At 35.7% G+C, this 20,857-nt stretch overlaps 1 protein-coding gene and 2 pseudogenes across 1 annotated transcript; 1 reads left to right on the top strand and 2 right to left on the bottom strand.

Moving 5' to 3' along the window:
- Positions 1–961: 961 nt before the first annotated feature.
- On the top strand, positions 962–19,262 carry LOC125877286 (isovalerate--CoA ligase AAE2-like; annotated as a pseudogene).
- On the bottom strand, positions 4,149–14,584 carry LOC125876879 (acyltransferase Pun1-like; annotated as a pseudogene).
- A 290-nt stretch (positions 19,263–19,552) lies between the features above and the next one.
- On the bottom strand, positions 19,553–20,857 carry LOC125877285 (acylsugar acyltransferase 3-like). The gene has a single exon (XM_049558626.1). The coding sequence runs from the start codon at positions 20,855–20,857 to the stop codon at positions 19,553–19,555; it is 1,305 nt and encodes a 434-aa protein (XP_049414583.1).

Below are 20,857 nucleotides of genomic sequence, written 5' to 3'. Positions count from 1 at the left end.
CCCACCCCCAAAAAAAATTAAGTTTGTTTTTAAAAAATATTTTTAATTTCAACAATTATTTTCTACTCTAGTAAAAATAAAAGAAATTTTTCAAAAATATTTTTCATTCATAAATCAAACACTAAAAATATTTTTGGGAAAATATTTTCTACTCACCAACCATACATGAGAAAATAAGTCAAAAATCAACTTGTTTTCCAAGAAAACATTTTCTAGGAAAACATTTTCCTTCATACCAAACACACCCGTAATGTTCCCTTTTTTTCCTTTCTTGAATAGTAAATGACCATTTCAATAGGTATACAAGAAAACCACAAAAGACAGAGAGGGAGCCTTTCTCTTTAGCAAAAGAGGCCAATTTTTCTACATTTTCTAGCAAAATCCTATATGCTCTGAATAGATATGAAGGTTATGGTCACAGTTAGATGTCTTGACGTGACAGTGGGCAAAACCATGACTGATCTGGGGAGATTTAAACGTCATACTATCCGTGCAAAGCAGACTGAATGGTGCACCAGTCACAACTATGAAACTTCAGGAGTTTTCTGATTATGTTCAACCAATGCAGCTGAATGAACTCAAATTGCCAAGGCATGGTAACAATGATGTATGCTGAGTTTATACATGAAGTATATGGAGTGAGAGGAAAAAATGGATATTTGAGAAAGCTAAGAGTACAGGGTATGTGATAGCAATAAAAGTAGCAAATGTATGTTGTGTTCAAGCTTCTCCAAGAGGGAAAATTTTGCTAGATAGGTATAGATTTGTTGACTATGCATTCCTTCCTGGTACCACCTTTAATTTACGGTGGACCTGTCTCGATAACAATTTTCAATCTTCACCTAACAATTCATTGAATGGCTTTGATTACTCAACTTTTCTTATTAACTATCTGATGCACAAAATATTTGCATAGTTATTAGGCTGCTGCACCATGAATAAAATCTTCAAAAGCTCGAATATGTTACTGAGGTTCTTTAACCGATCAGTTCAATTACCCGCACGCAATCACAGGGTCCAGCAGTTGTGCAAACTTGATGGGGGCATTGAAACGACGGATGAATCCCATAGATTACTGGAGGGTGTCGTTACAAGTTCCCCAAATTATGTTCCATTGACACCGATAAGTTTCTTGGAACGAGCAGCAAATGTTTTCGGCCATAGAACTTCGGTTGTGTTTGGGTCTTGTGTGAAGTATACTTGGGAAGAGACATATTCTAGGTGTCTGAAACTTGCTTCTGCTTTAGTTCACCTAGGCATTTCTAGGGGAGATGTGGTAAGACTTAATATTTAGTGTTCCTCTTCAAATGTGTGAAATGTTTTAATTCAACTTTTCATGTATAAATTGAACAACTTTTGCAGGTTGCAACTCTGGCTCCTAATATACCAGCAATGCAGGAGCTACATTTTGCAGTACCAATGTCAGGAGCGGTTCTTTGTACATTAAATACACGCCATGATTCATCAACGATAGCTGGTTTGCTAAGACATTCAGAAGCGAAGATCATATTTGTTGATTATCAGTTGCTCCAAATTGCTCAAGAGGCACTCGGTCTTCTTTCAAAAGACAAAACAATTAAACCACTGATTCTTGTGCTAATCCCACAATCTAAAAATTCCTCTCATCCTTTACTTGAGACATCTTACATCCACGAATATGAAAATCTCTTAGCAAGTGGGAGTAACAACTTTACAATAAGGTGGCCAAAAACTGAAATGGACCCTATAAGTGTGAACTATACTTCCGGCACAACGTCATCATCCAAAGGAGTAGTGTACAATCATAGAGGCGCATATCTCAATACAATTGCTATATTTCTTGTTTGTGGAATGGGTCCGATGCCTACATACCTTTGGACAGTTCCAATGTTTCACTGCAATGGATGGTGCCTGATTTGGGGAATGGCTGCACTTGGTGGCACAAATGTTTGCCTTAGGAATGTCTCCGCAAAAAATATATTTGAAAGTATTTCGCTCAATAAGGTTACACATATGGGTGCAGTACCAACTGTCTTAAATATGATAGCAAATTCTCCGCTAAATGATAGGAACCCACTTACACATAAGGTTGAAATACTTACCGGTGGATCATCACCACCTCCACATGTTCTTTCCAAAATGGAGGAGCTTGGCTTTAGAGTAACTCATGGATATGGAATAACAGAGGCGTATGGTGTAGCTACATATTCCTTATGGAAGCCTGAGTGGGATTCTTTGCCCCTCGATGAGCGAGCTGTGCTTAAATCAAGACAAGGGGTGCAACATCTTTGTATTGAAAAAGTTGACGTTAGAGACCCCGAGACCATGGAAATTATGCCAGCTGATGGAAAGAGCATTGGTGAGATTGTGTTAAGAGGAAATACTGTGATGAGTGGATATTTGAAAGATGCTAAAGCAACCGAAGAAGCTTTTAGAGGTGGATGGTTTCATAGTGGTGATCTTGCGGTGAAACATCCAGATGGGTACATAGAAATTAAGGATCGATTGAAAGACATTATAATTTCTGGAGGCGAAAACATAAGCACCCTCGAAGTGGAAAGAGTTTTATATAGTCATCCAGGAGTTGTTGAAGCAGCTGTGGTCGCACGACCAGATGATCGATGGGGACAAACACCATGTGCATTCATAAAACTAAAGGAAGGATTTGATGAAATTAGGGCACAAGAAATAATCAAGTTTTGTAGAGATCATTTGCCTCATTACATGGCACCTAAGACAGTTCTTTTTGAAGATTTACCCAAGACTTCAATTGGCAAGGTCAAAAAATTCATCTTGAGAGAGAAAGCAAAAGCTTTGGGCAGTATTCATTAAATTGAATCAATGAAATTCTTAATAAACTTGTTTGGAAGTGTGTAAACATTTCTTTTTCCCCATTTTATATATCTTGATTAGTAGCATAACCATTTTCACAGGTACACATGAAAAACACAAAGAACACCTATCGCCATAATTTCTATGAAAAAGATGCTATATTTTAACCAAAATACATTCTTTCTATCTTTGAACAACATTTACAACTAAACTCTAACACATAAACTATCTTTAGATTTTGCTCATAACTCCTACACTAAAACAACACCACCAGAAACCTCAACATATAGTCATCAAAAATCATTCTTTTGCTTTGGACATCCTAGATATGAGGTCAGAGAAAAGAGAACATACTTCACAAGATCATAACCCCAAAAAAGAAGACTTGATAACTGCACCACTCTCACCCATCAGTCTTGGTTTCTTCGGAGAGTTACCATCTGGTACATGTAGCGGGATAGCAACAGAAGGTGCAAATGGCACTGGTCCACCGTGCAAACTTGTATTCTCATCCGAAGGAGCCCATGAGATAGGATTAACTATCACAACAATAGATATGCTTTTATTAGGGATGAATACAAACTTTAAGGCTAAATGCAGGAAGCTATTAGTTGATAATCTAACAAGAAGCTCAAGCAATTGGATAACAAACTTAGTAATCAGCTCAATAAAACTATTAGTTGATAGGGAGCAAGGACATTATAACATAGATTATAATATAACAAAACATGTCACAAGGTTTTCAATCTAGATATTTAGAACACTCTAGTAGATATGCCCAACTGAACCAAATTTGATCTTACAAGTATTGTTAATAGCCCAAGAGGTGATTGCTAGCTAGGATGCAACATAGAGTAAAACAGTGAAATCCACTTATATCGATAGATGTAGAGGCTAAATGCAGGAAGGAGTAAGCCAATAATGAGGTTTTCTTCTAAGATATTAGGTATATTATTACACATAAGATAAGTTTCCATGATAACATTCTGACAAAAGAGTTCACAATTATTTTTTGTAACCCTGGTGTGTGATCCAGCTTGCACACACCTCGATTAATTTCATGGTAAGAGTTGACTTATTCTATAATTTAGGATGTCCAGGTATATTAAATACCTTTTGACACAATTCCATCAAACATTTGGTGCATTCACTTGTGAATGTTGATTCATTATAGACTGACAAATGATCCACATAACACATTTAGAGGGGGATTTACAAAGTAGTATCCCAATGAATATATATTTGATAAAACTGAGAGTACAGGGTATGTGATAGCAAAAAAAGTAGCAAATATATGTTGTGTTCAAGCTTCTCCAAGAGAGGAAATTTTGCCAGAAATTATTGAACAGGGAAGACATTAAAATAAATATATACTTTAATTAAAGAGGAGAAACAAATTCTAGTAAGTTTGAATTAGTTTCTAATGCAGACATTACTTCTTCTTTCAAACTCACTAGTACTTCAATTCCATCCTCATTTTGGCTGTCCATCAAGAATATTTTCTTATTGATTGGTACACTTCCTAAACACACTCTTGTAGGACCACCCCATCCATAGTCCATGTCAATGATACGGAATTTACTCAAGCTTGTACACTTGTACACATCAACATCATCGTCGTCCCTTTCAAGTTGATTCTGAAGCGACTTGACTTTCTCAAACATTTTCGTTGACACTAAATTTTTAGTTTCCCATTCTCGGCTGAAATACATTTCCTTTTCCTTCCTCAATTCACTAATCAATCTGTGCAGTTTGATCTCTGTGGGGTCCGCAATCTCTGGTGCCATTAATAGGAAACTAGCATTACCTTGGAACCTTCTGGCAGCATTTTTTTCATAATTGGTCGCAAATTGACCGATTGTGTGAATATGGATGGCCTTGTTGAATTGGATGCCATGCACTTGTAGACAAATGCACTAGCAGCTGCAACAGAAGAAGGATCAATACTACTACTTTTTGTTCCTGATTCAGCTGCAATCATCGCCTTGAGGGAGTTTATTTTGGACCGCGGGAAGAGGTATTTTTTCGATATGGAAGGATGGTTTCCTCTGGTTTTACTTTTAAGTATTGCCTCAGCTATAGGGCTACTTACGGGTGAAAAATGTTAGGATTTGAAACTTTTAGAGAAAAAAAGATAAGGTTCAGCAGAGGAAATTTTCATTCATTTCAGCTTTTTAAAAAACACACACACATATATCTACATAAGCTTTTTCAAAGTTAGTAGAGGATCATATATATCCAACCACTATTGACTTTCTTACAAAACATATTCCATAAAATAAAGTCTACCTTTCCTTTACATACTTAACATAATATTTAAAAAAAGAACAATTAAACAAAAAACCATCTAGAAATATCTCATTTTCTAACACTCCTCCTTGAGATTTTTCTTGGATACTCCCAACTTAGCCCTTAGAACTTCAAATTTCCCCTTAGGAAGAGCCTTGGTCATGATGTCTCAATCTGCTGATCTGAATTGCAATGAACAAGTTTAACTTCGCCATCCTTCTCTGCTTGCCTGATAGCGTGAAACTTCACATTTATGCTTGCTACGACCATGTTGTACTGGATTTTTGGCCATAGATATTGCTGACTTGTTGTCAACCTTAATGACAGTAGCTTCAATGTCATTTTGCTCCAGATCACATAGAATCTTTCTTAACCATAGAGCTTGATTAGTTGCACCAGCAGTAGCGATGTATTCTGCTTCTGCAGAAGATTGAGCTACCACCTCTTGCTTCTTTGAATTCCATGAGAACATGCCTGAATCAAGTGTAAAAGCATATCCAGAAGTGCTTTTCATATCATTAACGCTTCCTGCCCAATCACTATCTGAATAACCCATCAGCTGCCGTTGCTCTTCCCTTTTAAACCAAATACCATAATTAGCAGTTCCTTTGATATATCTCAACGTTCGTTTAGCAACACCAAGATGAACTTGACTTGGAGCTTGCATAAACCTCGACAGTAGACTTACCGTGAACATGAGATCGGGTCTTGTTGCTGTCAAATACAACAAACTACCAATTAGACTTCTATAAACTGTTGGATCAGCCCTGTCACCTCCTTCAAACTTCGAAATCTTTTCATCGTGAACCAGTGGAGTCGGTACAGACTTGCACCTCTCCATCTTGAACCTTTTAAGAATATCCCATGCATATTTTCTCTGAGAAATAAAGATTCCAGCAGTAGCTTGATGAATCTCCATTCCTAGAAAGTAACTCATTTCACCCAAATCTGACATTTCAAACTTGGTCTCCATTTCTTGCATGAACTAATTCACCATTGCTTTATTGCTTCATGTTACCAAAAGATCATCAACATAGAGTGACACCACAAATACATCTCTTCTTTTAGCCTTTTTCACATTTAAAGTGGCTTCATTTTCACTTCTCTTGAAGCCACAATGAATGAGATGATCATCAATCTTACTGTACCATGCTCGAGGAGCCTGCTTTAATCCATACAATGCCTTATGAAGTCGGTAGACTTTATCCTCCATTCCTGCAACTTGAAAGCCTTCTGGTTGATCAACATATATCTCCTCCTGCAACAGTCCATTTAAGAATGCAGATTTCACATCCAAATGCTACAACTTCCAATTTGATTGAGCTGCCAAAGCAAATAGCAGCCTTATTGTATCATGTCGTGCAACAGGTGCAAATGTGTCCCCATAATCCGGACCTGCAACTTGCGCGTAACCTTTCACAGCAAGCCTTGCTTTGTATTTATAAACTGAGCTATTTGGATTAAGTTTGGTTCTATAAACCCACTTCACCCTGATCACATTTCTGTTTTTGGGTTTATCAACCAACTTCCAAGTATCATTATTTTCTATCATACCAATCTCCTCCTTCATGGCTTCAATCCAAACTTCATGTCTTAATGCTTCTTGATAGCTATTTGGTTCCGAGATTGCAACATTACATCTTTCATATATTTCAGAAAGAGACCTTGTCTTCAAAATTGGCGAATCAAGTGAGGATTCCCCGTCTGATTCTTCGTCTTCTTCCAAAGTTTCAAACCCAAATGATTTGATTTCAGGCAACGGACTCAAGTTTTGAAAAACTGCATTATCTTTCTCAATTTGCTCCTTATCCCAGTTCCAATAAGCATGCTCTTCCATGACTACATCTCTTCGGATTGAAATACTTTTTGTTTGCAAGTTGAAAACTCTATAACCCTTGGCTTGTGATGAATAACCAATAAAGATCCCCAATTCACCTTTTGGTTCAAGTTTGCTTCTTTTGACAGAAGGAACATGAGAATAACACATCGAACCAAAAATTTTTAGATGCTTGGTAGATGGTTATATTCCACTCCATGCCTCAATAGTAGTCTTTTCATCCACAACTTTTGTTGGCAGCCTATTTAACAAATACACTGAAGTATGAATAGCTTCTGCCCAAAAGCTTTGTGGCGGTTTCTTTTCCAGCAACAAACATCTTGCCATTTCAATTATTATTCTGTTCTTCCTCTCTGAGACTCCATTTTGTTCGGGCGAATAACTTACTGTCAACTTGTGATCAATCCCCATATCTTCACAATACTTACTGAACTCATTTGAAGTGTATTGGCCACCATTGTCCGACCTCAAAGCCTTTAGCTTACAATCACTTTGTCTTTCCGCAAAAGCTCTAAATTTCTTGAAAACTGAAAATACTTGAGACTTGTTACTCAGAAAATACACCCAAGTCATCCTTGTTAAGTCATCAATAAAGAACACAAAATATTTATTGTGTCCCAAAGACGATGCCTACATAGGTCCACACACATCAGTGTGAACTAGTTCAAGTTTTTCAGTTGCCCTCCAGGTAGCACTTTTAGGAAATGATTTCCTGTGTACCTTACCCACTTGACATGACTCACAAACTTCTTTAGACAGTGAAATCTCAGGTAAATCCTTAGTCAAGCCCTTTTCATATATAGACTTCAAAGTAGCATAGTTAAAATGACCATATCTTTTGTGCCACAACCATGACTCATCCTTACTTGCAAAATTTTCACTATTTTTTTTAAAAAAAATAAGCTTGGACCATTGGTCCCATTTTATTGAAAAAGAACGTCAGATGGACTCAAAATAAGACCATGAAACAGAGAAAACAAACATAAAAAAAACAAATAAACAATTGTACATTTCCAGTCATTTCTTTTTCATCTTCTTTCTTCCTTGCATCTGAAAATGTCTTCTTCTTTGTAGGTGTACCTTCCGGTGGGGAATCTCGTAAGAGAGTCTAAACCTATTGCTCCAAATTTGTAGATCTGTAAGTATTTCTCTTTCCCTTTTTCTTTTGTTCCAGCTGAATTCTTCTTTAATATTCCCCATTTGATGTGAAGTAGGACGGAAATTTCCTACTGATTTCCTAGCTGGACATAAGGACTTCAATGCATATCTGGTTCTGCGATTCTCACTTTTCGCTGGTATTTGTTTCACTTTTTGTTGACTGATATAGCTTAGGCTAGTTTGTTTTTGCGCAACTATCTTGTCCTTTAACTGACTATCAACTTTGATATAAAACTTGTAGTTGTGTGACTCTGTGGTCTCACTTCTGTTTTCCATGTTATGGACTGCGTGTGATCCTCCTTGTTCTTATCTTGATTGTTGCTATTTGTTGTTTATCCATGTTCAAAATCTTTTTTGCCCTGCTTGGTAACTGGTTGAAATTCAGAAACTGTTGTTTTTCCTCTTGATCTATAGCTGTATTTGCGATGAGATCAGCTAATTGATTTGCTTCCCTGAAGATGTGCTTTATATGAATGTGTAATGCATTCATTAGTTCATGAATCTCCTCTATTCTCTCATTTAGCTCCCAAGGTATTCTCCACTCCTTCCGAATCATGCTTTTTAGACTTAGAGAATCAGTCTCTAACTTGATATGATCATAACCTTGTGCTTTGCAGTATCTCAATGCCTGCCATATTCCTGTTAATTCTGCTACCATGTTTGTAGTTATTCCTCTCCTATTTGCTTCCGCATACAATAAATCTCCATTTTCATTTCTAATACAGAAGCCATAAGAACTCACTCCCGGATTACCTTTGCTTGCACCATCCGTATTACACTTTATCCATCCTTCTTCTGACCTTGACCACTGTACTAACTGATAATACAGTTTAGGTTTGTATCCTTGTAATGAATCAAACATCCCTTCCCAATGATAAGGAATATCTCTAATCCAAGGGAATTTGACTATTATCAATTGATGTACTGTCCTTTGACAGTGAAAGTACATTTTATTGAAAGAGACCTCTTTACCATGTCTTTTAACATTCCTTATTTTCCAAAGTTCCCATATGACTATGGCTGGTATGACCTTCATGATCTGCTGCAAATTTGGACTTCCTTCATACTCCCACCATCTAAAAATTAGTTGATGTAAGTGTAATCCATCAATGCTAAAACCTGCACAGGAAGCAAACTGCTTCCATAACCTTTGAGCTATGAGAGCTGTTAGTAATAAGTGTGTCATGGTTTCCATTTCCCCTTTCTCACAGCAGTAACATTTAGATACAATTTGAATTCTCATCTTCTTTAAATTGTCATCCGTAGCAATTCGTTTCTTCCATACCTTCCATAAGAAAAAAGAGATCTTAAATGGCAGACCTTTTATCCATATATGTTTCATCCATTCTATGGGCTCCCTCTTCTTCCTTAACATATGATATGCTGATTTCACGGTGAATTCTCCTGTTGTACTCCCCATCCACCAGACCTTATCATTTAGTTCACTAGTGATCGGCTTAATGTTCTCTACAATGTGATCAGACATTCCCTCCGAAACCAGCTCCTGTAATTTCTCTACCTTCCAATTACCATTGTTAATGAATTCCTTCACTTCTATTTCATCTTCTTCTGCATCTTCCTCTTCTGTAAAATATAATGCCCCTTGTTTTGTCCAGTTATCAAACCAGAAACTGGAATTTCCCGCTTTCAATTGCCACCAAATCTCATGCTCCACTTCCTCTCTTATGGATAACATTTTTCTCCATACATGGGATGCTACAGTACTCCTCACTAGAACAGGATGTAGCCTTTTACAATATTTATTTCCTATGTAACTACACCATAATGATGAAGTATATGTCCTAAACTTCCACCACAGTTTGGCAAACAAAGCAAGGTTAACATCATGCAATGATCGAAAACCCAATCCTCCTTCATCCTTGGGAAAACACATATCCTCCCATGCTATCCAATGCTTCCCTTTGAGACTTCCTGTGCTTCCCCAAATTTTTTTTGCAAACATCTGATGCAATTGTGCAATAATTGTTTTGGGGGGATTCATTGCAGATAAAAGATAAATTGGTAACGATTGAAGAACATGATTAATCAGAATGTACTTCCCCCCGAATGATAAAAATCTATTCTGCCATGAGAAAATTCTTCTAGCCACCTTTCTAATCAAATCTTCAAAATGACTTTTAATCTTTCTGCCATAAAAAAGTGGACACCCGAGGTACATGAAAGGAAAATTTCCTTGTTTTATACCAGTAATTCGTCTTAATCTAATTGCTACTATCAGAGGAGTCTTATCATGAAGATAAAAGGAACTCTTTGACTTATTAATTCTTTGGCCCGAAATATTTTCATAATCTCTTAGTACTGTCATAATCTTTTTCACTGAAGGTCTATCTCCTGAACAGAATAGGATAGTGTCATCGGAATAGGATAAATGATTTATCTCTAGACTCCACTTTGGCATACCATACCCCTTATAACCTTCTTCCTTGTGCAAACTGTTTAAACCTTTTGCCAGAACTTCAGCCGCAATAATAAATAATGTTGGGGGCAGTGGGTCTCCTTGTTTGAGACCCCTAGAAGACTGAAAAAAACCATTAGATTGTCCATTAATGAGGACTGAATACCAATTACTAGATATCAGTCTCTATACCATGTCAATAATTACTTCTGAGAAACCAAAATCTCTTAATACCTTGGTTAAAAAAATCCAGGACACTCTATCATAGGCCTTAGTCATATCTAACTTCACCACCACGTTAATATTATGATTCCTCATATGGATATCCCTAATGATTTCCTAAGCCAATAACACATTTTCTGCAATACTCCCTCCCTTCACAAAACCTGACTGATTTGGTGAAATTATCATTGGCAGCACCTCCACCATTTTATCATGTACCATTCTTGATATAACCTTATTAATGAAAGAACTCAAGCTTATTGGCCTCAGGTCTGAAAAGTTTTTAACCTCATTTTTTTTAGGTAAGAGCACCAGAGTGGTGTGAGTACTGAAATTGGGTAACTCCTGCCTACAGAAGAAAGCTCTCACTACTCTGGTTATATCTTCCCCTATAATATCCCAACACTTTTGAAAAAATAGGCCTGAAAAACCATCTGGTCCACATGCACTATCACCATTTAGCTCAAAGACCACCTTTTTGACCTCATCAAGATTCAGAAGCTTTATCATCTCTTCATTACCCTCATCTGTGATCAATTTAGGAATATGTTTCAACATTGAAAAATTTGGGGCATTCCCTTCTTCCTTGAATTGATTTGAAAAGAAAGCTACTGCTGCTTCTCCTATCTGCTGATTTGAGTGTACCATTTCCCCTTGCTCGTTACTAATTTCTGATAAGTGCAACTTTTTCCTCCTCCCTTTCACATAAGAGTGAAAGAATTTTCTGTTCATGTCTCCTTTAACGAACCACTTCATACCTGCCTTTTGCTTCCAAAATTCTTCCTCAATCTTGAGGTATTTTTTTAGCTCGGCCTCCAGTCTACACAGTTCTGCCCAATTATCTGCTGAAGGCAAAATCTCTAATTGTGCTTCCTTTACCTTGATAACATCCTCAATAGTAGCAATTTCTTGAAAAATATTCCCAAAGACTTCTCTGCTCCATTTAATTAATGCTCTCTTCACCCTCTTCAATTTAGCATGAAACTCCAAGAACGGGCAACCTACAAAATCAATCATCCAGTTCTGTTGTATGATTTCGTTAAACTGAGGATGTTTTGTCCAGAAATTCAAAAATCGAAAAGGCTTGATAGCATGTTCCTTTTCAGTATTGCAAACCATATGGAGAGGGGCATGATTTGACCCTTGTCTGATTAAGTGTTGGACCTCAGTAGACGGGAAAGCCTCAAGAAATATCGAGTTCACTAAAATTCTATCCAACCTTTTAAAAATGAAATTTTCCTCTATTCTCCCATTCCACTAAGTGGACTTACTTCCCGAAAATTTCACTTCTGATAAAGCACTATTGCTGATGCATTGAGCAAAATCAGTTGCCTCATGCTGAGTGAACTCCACGCCTCCCATCTTCTCCTCCTCATTCAAGATAACATTAAAATCTCCCCCAACCATCCAGGGAACTTGACAATTTTCAGAAATATGTACAATTTCCTCCCATAATTCCAATCTATCCATAGCATTACATCTAGCATACACAGTTGAAATAATCAAAGATTTATTATTCTTACAAAATTTTCACTATCAAACGTCCCATCTAAAGGAAAAGTTTTATCCACCATTTCTACTTTAACAATCAAACTATCTTCATAGTCAAAAATCAAACAATGTTTGTCCTTAAAAAATAAGGAATAGCTTTTAGACATCATTTGAGCCACACTTAACAAGTTACATGCTAAAGAAGGAACATACAACACATCATGTATAAACTTTGTACCTTGTGTAGTCTGAAAGGAAACGGAACCATTTCCATGTGCATCAACCATTTCACCATTTCCCATCCTAATTTTAGCTTTGAATGACTTGTCAAGTGTATGAAACAAGAGCTCATTGTGTGACATATGACTCGTACATCCACTATCTATGAACCATGAGGATTTGTTGGCTGTGTTTTCTACATGAGAAGCCATAAACAAGATTTCTTCTTCATTTTTGGACTTTTTAACAAAATTTGTCTGCTGCACATGGTTTTGTTGTGGTTGATTCTGCCTGGCCCTGCAATTTTTCTCAATATGACCCATCTTTCTATAGAATCTACACTGAATCAGTGGCTTTCCTTTGAACCAACAGTCTTTTTCTTGATGATTAGTTCTTTTACAGTGGCTGCAAGGTGAAAACTTCCCTCTCTTTGAAGATCCCTTCCTTGATTTTCCCTTTTCTAATTTATCTCCTTCCATTCTTCTATTGTCCTTCATAGGCTGTTTGCCTTTATGTTGTGCTTGAAATGTCGCTTCTGCTACTTCTTCATCTCTTATACTTGATCTTTGTTCTTGGGCTTGCAACTTGCTGATCAGTTCTGCCACAGATAAAGTCTTCAAATCACAAGATTCTTCTATTGCTGAAATCTTGGACTCAAACCTTGCTGGTAAGCTTATCATCATCTTCTCCACCACCGTTGAATCTGGAAAGGTTTCACCAAACAGCCTTACTTTGTTTACAATCTCCACAAGTTTGGCAGAATACTCTGTCACAGTATCTCCTTCTTTCATCCTTAACATCTCAAATTCTCTTTTGAGAGTTAAGAGTTTGACAGTCTTCACTCTGTCACTTCCATCGAACTCCTCTTTTAGCTTTTCCCATACTTCTTTAGGTGTTTCACAAGCCATTATTCTTGTGAAAATCACATCTGAAAGTGCTGAATGAAGACATGTGAGAGCCTTGGGTTTCCTTGACTTCGCATCTTCATAAATCTTCATTTGTGTAACTGTTGGATTTGGTCCAAGTGGAAGACGATCATCTTCACTTTCAATTGTTTCCCATAGCCTAAGAGCTTTGAGATAAGCCTTCATATTTATCACCCATATGTGATAATTTTCTCTTGTAAACATAGGAGGGCCTGCACCCAAGAAGTTGTTGGATGCCATGTTACTGCTGCTCAGCTCTCGCCTTAGAAGGAGAAAAAACCTTGGCCTTCTTGCCTTCACAGATCCCTCAAGAAGAAGGGCTCTGATACCACTGTTAGGATTTGAAACTTCTAGAGAAAAAAGATAAGGTTCAACAGAGGAAATTTTCATTCATTTCAACTTTTTAAAAAACATACACACATATATCTACATAAACTTTTCCAAAGTTATTAGAGGACCATACATATCCAACCACTATTGAGTTTCTTACAAAACATATTCCATAAAACAAGGACTACCTTTCTTTTACATACTTAACATAGTATTTTAAAAGAACAATTAAACAAAAAACCATCTAGAAATATCTCATTTTCTAACAGAAAAACGGATCCTCCAACAAATTGGAAAAATGGTATCGGTGTACTTGGATTACGTGCCATAGTTGACCAGTGATTAATAAAATTTGCCATGCTTGAACCATCAACAATTTTGTGTGAGACACACACACTGATTGCTATTCCTCCGCAATTGAAATGGTTAAGTTGAGCTACGACTAAATTTTCTTTGGATGGGGTCAAAGGTAAGTCTTTTGGGAATACTAAATCTTCGGCCTCACTACTACTGTGATTAATTTCTGACATTGGACAATCTATTTTCGCTTGAAGAAACTTGGCCCCCACGTCATTGCATTCGACATGGAGACCATCGTCTCTAATTGTTCCAGCCAATGGATAGTATGAAGTAAGAGCTCTTGAGAGGGAATTCTCAAGAATTGTAGATATATGAGTAGGATCAATTGGGAGAGTAGGATTGTATTGTTTTGGGAAGAACATGCCAAATGACATGTAATTAGAACATGGATTAAGTTGATCAAATATGGAAAGCTTTTGAATTCTATGAATCAATGGGGTTGGAGATGATGGTTTAATGATTTTTGTGGAAATCAAATCAAGTTGTGGTGAAGCCATTTTTCTTTAGGAAATGAGAGTTGTCTACCTTTTGTGCACTCTACAATAGGCCTTGAGGTGGTTCTTTATATGCATATGTGGTTTAGGGACCAACTAATTAATTAAGGGTTAGGTAGTTTAATTTAGACGTGAGCTATGCAAGTATTAAATTCTGTATAAGCAATATATTATGTGTGGTAGTTGATTAATTAGGAGGTAAATTATTCATGTATAAAATTAATACGGTGTTTGGTTTCCAATATAGAAATCCACATAAACTAATACACATATAAATTATGAGAGACTCTATGTATTACTATTTTATTAATGATAGAAGGTGAATAAAAATCTGCATAAAATAATACACAGATTCATTCATAACTAATCCCTACATTACTAATACTTGCATAACTCTAACCAGCTACCAAATGATTCTTATCGTTTGGTAGCTAGGTAGAAGAAATATTATACATAATACATGTATTAGATTTTGCATAAGTAATACCATATTTGGTAGTTGGTTAGGAGTTAGGACTATGTTTAAAATTCAAACAATGTTTTATTTATAATTTAAAAACATGCATAACTCCCGTATGTCCCATTTTTATGTGATACTCTTTCCTTTTTATTCTGTTTAAAAAAAATGTCAGCTTACTATAATTAAAAATAATTGTTTACTTTAAAATATCCTAATTTTACCCTTAATGAAATAATTTTCAACCACACAAATATATATGAATTGTTCTAGACCACACACTTTTAAAGTTTTTTATTTCTTAAATATTGTGTCAAGTCAAACGATATCACATAAAAGGAGATGAAGGAGATACATGTATAACTAAATCTGCTTAACTAGCTACTACATCAAATAATACATCATACATAACTCTCGCCACCTAACGAGATAGAATGAAGTGGCTCAAATAAAAATAAAGAGAAAAGTTGGCACCTGAGCGGATAAAATTAATTATTTAGATCTCTCTGAGCGGATATTCGGTATATGGAGATAATATCTCAGATGGTCACTCAACTTTGAATGTTCACTTAGAAAGTCACTCAACTTTGAGTTATTCACTTGGAAAGTCACTCAACTTTGAGTTATTCACTTGGAAAGTCACTCAACTTTGTTTTATAACTAAAAAGTCACTCAACTATTGGTATTTCACTTAAAAAGTCATTCAACTATGGGTATTTCACTTAGAAAGTCATCCAACAAATTTAAATAATTTATTCGATAAACTTTATTGAAATCTAATTTTTATTTTAAACTATTTTTTTAACAAATAATAAAATGTCTATTTTAATTATCTTACTGAATCACTCCAATTATTTAACTTACATTTTTTTTTAAAAAAAAAGCGTACATCAGCATAGACAAATTTAATATGCTGAAAAATGATCCAAAAAAAGAAGAAGATTGGAATTGAACGGAAGTAATTAAGGAGTAATTAAAAAAAATGCACAGTAGCATAAAACAATCTTTTATTATTTTTTAAGAAAATAGTTTTTTTAACAAATTGTATTCAACAAAATTTTATAAAATAATTTAAATGAGCATCTTTCTGTTGAAAAAAAAACAGTTTAAAACAAAAATTGTATTTAACAAAATTTAATGAAGAATTATTTAAATTAATTGAGTGACTTTCTAAGTAAAATATCAATAGTTGAGTGACTTTCTAAGTGAAATGACAATAGTTCAGGGTCGGCTCTTGCATACAAAATTTGAGGCATATGCCTTAGTCCCCCAATTTTGGGGGGCCTCAAATTCTTACCAAGAATAAATGTTTTGTTAATTTTTTTACATAAAATGATATTATTTTGTTCTTCTTAACCCCATTCAAATAGAAAAAAATCAATTATTTTTCTCTAACATTCATTTTATTTATCTGTTTGAACTCTTTTTTTTTCTTCAAATCTTTGATAAGATAGAGCAATAGTCTGTCAAAAATATGAATCAACAGTCGAAAGTGTTGAACAAAGTAAATCAAATTCTTTTTTTATTTCTTCTTAAATTTTCAAGCAGTACAACAAACATGTTAAAGTAGGATATACCAAGTTATCAACTTCTTGAATCAAATTCTATGATTTTAACTATTGCTTTTATTTAAAGTTTGTCAACTTATTACTAAGAATTATGTTAACAATTCATATAGTAATGGCCCCAGTAAAAGAGTGTTTTCTAATATTGAATTGATAAAATCTTACCTAAAACTAATAATAATAAAAAAGATATCATCTATAAAGAAATTTTGAGCAAAAATTTACATCTAAAAAGTTAGAAAAATATTTTTTAAATAAATACATATGAAGTTTATTTAGATTTCAGGCCTCTAATTGAAATTTAAAAGTTAGAAAAATAATTTTTAAATAAATATATATGAAATTTATTTAGATTTTAGGCCTCTAATTGAAATTTTGTTTTAGGCCTCTAATTACTTTGAGCCGCCCCTGCAATAGTTGAGTGACTTTAGAGTTATAAAACAAAGTTGAGTAACTTTCTAAGTAAACTATTTAAAGTTGGGTGACTTTGTAAGTGAACTATTCAAAGTTGGTTGACCATATGAGATATTATACTCTCGGTATATGTCATGCAATTAGCGGCTAATGGATCTTAATTAATTAAATTTAATCTACTTAATTTGGCAAACCTATTTTTGAAAACTCATTGATGAAACTGGAACTGCTAACATGATTTTAATTTTTGTTGGCTATGCTGCCGGAGAAATTGATTGTTCAATTAATGTAACAGTAAATTTAATGTTTTCCATAAGTTAATTTCGTCTTGATATAAAAAGGAGTAGTAAATCCAACTTTGAAGTATTATTAACTAGCTCGATCATACTCAACATGTACATTTGCTTAGCTTCTCCATGACTATATTAATATTGTTGACGAGCTCGAATGTTGCATTATTGAGGTCCTTTAATGACCTCAACCGATCAGTCCAATTACACGGACGCACTCAAAGGGTCCAGCTGAGGTGCAAACTTGCTGGTGATATCGAGTCCCGAAGATTACTGGACGGTACTGTTGTTACTAGTTCCGCTAATTATGTTCCATTGACACCAATAAGTTTCTTGGAGAGAGCAGCAGATGTTTTTCACAATAGAACTTCAGTTGTGTTTGGGTCTAGCTAGTGTGAAGTATACATGGGAAGAGACACACAATCTAGGTGTCTAAAACTTGCTTCTGCTTTGGTTCACCTTGGAATTTCAAGGGGAGATGTGGTAATATTTTTTATTTTTCCTTGATAAAATTATATTTCAAGTGAATCACCTTCTCAATTCTATTTACTTTTAGATATGATTTGAACAATTATTGCAGGTTGCAACTCTGGCTCCCAATGTACCAGCAATGCATGCAGGAGCTACATTTTGCAGTACCAATGGCGGAAGCAGTTCTTTGTACGTTAAAATTCATCAATGGTAGCTGAATTGCTTAAACATTTAGAGGCGAAGATCATATTCTATTTGTTGATCAACAAGCACTTTCTCTTCTTTCAAAAGACAAAATTAAAACTCCAATTCTTGTGCTAATCCCTGAAAATGAGAATTCCTCTTCGACATGCATATGACATTCACACATACGAAAATCTTTTGTCAAGTGGGAGTAGCAATTTTACAATAAGATGGCCGGCCAAAGAGTGAATTTGATCCTATCAGTATCAATTATACTTCCGGTACAATCACAGAGGTTCATATCTTAATACTATTGTGTCTTTTCTCTGTCATGGCATGGGTCCGATGCCAACGTACGTTTGGACACTTCCAATGTTTCACTGCATGATTTGGGGAATGGCTGCACTTGGTGGAACAAACGTTTGCCTTAGGAATGTCTCCGCAAAAAATATATATATTTGAAAGTATTTCTATCAACAAGGTCACACATATGAGTCCAGCACAAATTGTGTTGAGTATATATGATGGCAAATTCTTCACCAAATGACAGGAAGCCACTTCCCCATAAGGTCGAAGTAATGACAGGTGGATCGCCATTGCCTCCACAAATTCTTTCCAAAATGGAGCAACTCGGATTCGGAGTATCCCATGGATATGGACTAACAGAAACTTATAGTGCTGCTACGAGTTGCTTGTGGAAGCCTGAGTGGGATTATTTGCCCCTTGAGGAACGAGCCGCGCTTAAATCAAGACAAGGGGTGCAACATCTTTGTATCGAAAAAGTTGATGTCAGAGACCCTGACACCATGGAAAGAAAGGGTGCCAGCTGATGGAAAGAGCATTGGTGAGATTGTGTGCAGAGGGAATACCGTGATGAGTGGATATTTGAAAGATATTAAAGCAACCAAAGAAGCTTTTAAAGGTGGATGGTTCCATACTGCTGGTGATCTTGTCACTCATCTTGCGGTGAAACATCCAGATGGGTACATAGAAATTAAGGATCGATTGAAAGATATTATAATATCTGGAAGCACACTTGAAGTGGAAAGAGTTCTATCTAGTCATCCAGCAATTGTTGAAGCAGCAGTAGTCGCACGACCAGATGATCAAACACCTTGTGCATTTGTGAAGCTGAAAGAAGGATATGAAGAAATAACTTCAGATGAAATAATCAAATTTTGTAGAGATCATATACCACATTACATGGCGCCTCGAACAGTCCTCTTTGAAGATTTACCAACAACTTCAACGGGTAAGGTACGAAAATTCATCTTGAGAGAGAAAGCAAAAGCTTTGGGCAGTCTTTTCAACACTGAAAGAGAAGTGTAATAAGTTGGTGGCTTACATCTACTTTTTTTTTCTTTTTTCTTTCACAATTTACTGGTATCACTAATGGTATAGCTGTTTCAACTATAAAAAGAAAATAATATATATCATTGTTTTTCAGGAGTTGTGTTCTGTTTAAAAAGCTATGTATGAAGCATTAGTTTGTGCAGTTTGCAAAATATTGGTTTCAATTAGTGTTGTTTTCTTATTTCGAACATTTCAATGAAATTTTTGTCGAGGTACAAACGTTGGTTAAAATCAAATAAAATTACAATGAAATAATTAAGACGTTATTAAAGACCTAAACTTGGAGAAGCAAATTCTAGTAAGTTTGAATTAGTTTCCAATGCAGACATGTTTTCTTGTTTCAAACTCACCAGTACTTCAATTCCATCCCCATTTTGGCTGTCCATCAATAATATTCTCTTATTAATTGGTACACTTCCTAAACACATTCTTATAGGACTACCCCATCCATAGTCGATGTCACGAAGATTGAATTTACATATGCTTGTACACTTGTACACATCAACTTCATCGTCGTGATCCCTTTCAAGTTGAGTTTGAAGCGACTTAACTTTCTCTAACATTGTTGACATTAAATTTGTAGTTTCCCAATACATTTTTTTTTCCTTTCTCAATTCACTAATCAATCTATGCAATTTGATATCTGCAGGATCTGCAATCTCTGGTGCCATAAATAGGAAACTAGCATTACCTTGGAACTCTTCTGGCAACCATTTTTTCATAATTGGTCGCAAATTGACTGATTGCGTGAATATGGATGGCCTAGTTGAATTGGAAGCTATGCACTTGTATACAAATGCACTTGCAGCTTCAACAGACGTAGGATCAATACTACTACTTTTTGTTCCTGATTCAGCTGCAATCATAGCCTTGAGGGAATTTATTTTAGACCGCGAGAAGAAGTATTTATTCGATATGCAAGGATGGTTTCCTCTTGTTTTACTTTTAAGTATTGTCTCAGCTATTGGGCTACTTACGGGTGGAAAATGGGATCCTCCATCGAATTGGAAAGATGGTATCGGGGCACTTGGATTACGTGCCATAGTTGACCAATGATTAATAAAATTTGTCATGCTTGAACCATCAACAATTTTGTGTGAGACACACACACTGATTGCTATTCCTCCGCAATTGAAATGGTTAAGTTGAGCCACGACTAAATTTTCCTTGGACGGGGTCCAAGGTAAGTCTGTTGGGAATATTAACTCTTCGGCCTTAGTACTGTTTCGATTAAAAATTTCTGACATTGGACAATCTATTTTCGATTCAAGAAACTTGGCCCCCACGTCATTGCATTCGACATGGAGACCGTCGTCTCTAATTGTTCCAGCCAATGGATAGTATGAAGTAAGAGCTCTTGAGAGAGAATTCTCAAGAATTGTAGATATATGAGTTGGATCAACTGGGAGAGTAGGATTGTATTGCTTTGGGAAGAACATGCCAATTGATATGTAAGAACATGGATTAAGTTGATCAAATATGGAATGCTTTTTAATTCTATGGGACAATGGGGTTGGAGATGATGGCTTAATGATTTTTTTGGAAATCAAAGCTACTCGTGATGCAGCCAT

This window comes from Solanum stenotomum, chromosome 9 (assembly GCF_019186545.1).
Source record: "Solanum stenotomum isolate F172 chromosome 9, ASM1918654v1, whole genome shotgun sequence".
Taxonomy (NCBI): domain Eukaryota; kingdom Viridiplantae; phylum Streptophyta; class Magnoliopsida; order Solanales; family Solanaceae; genus Solanum; species Solanum stenotomum.
Note: the sequence above shows the minus strand (reverse complement) of the source record. Positions and strands in the feature narration are given on the sequence as shown.

Coding starts and splice junctions, on each gene's coding strand:
- LOC125877285 (XM_049558626.1), bottom strand. CDS start 20,857: ATGGCTGCATCACGAGTAGCTTTGATTTCCAAAAAAATCATTAAGCCA.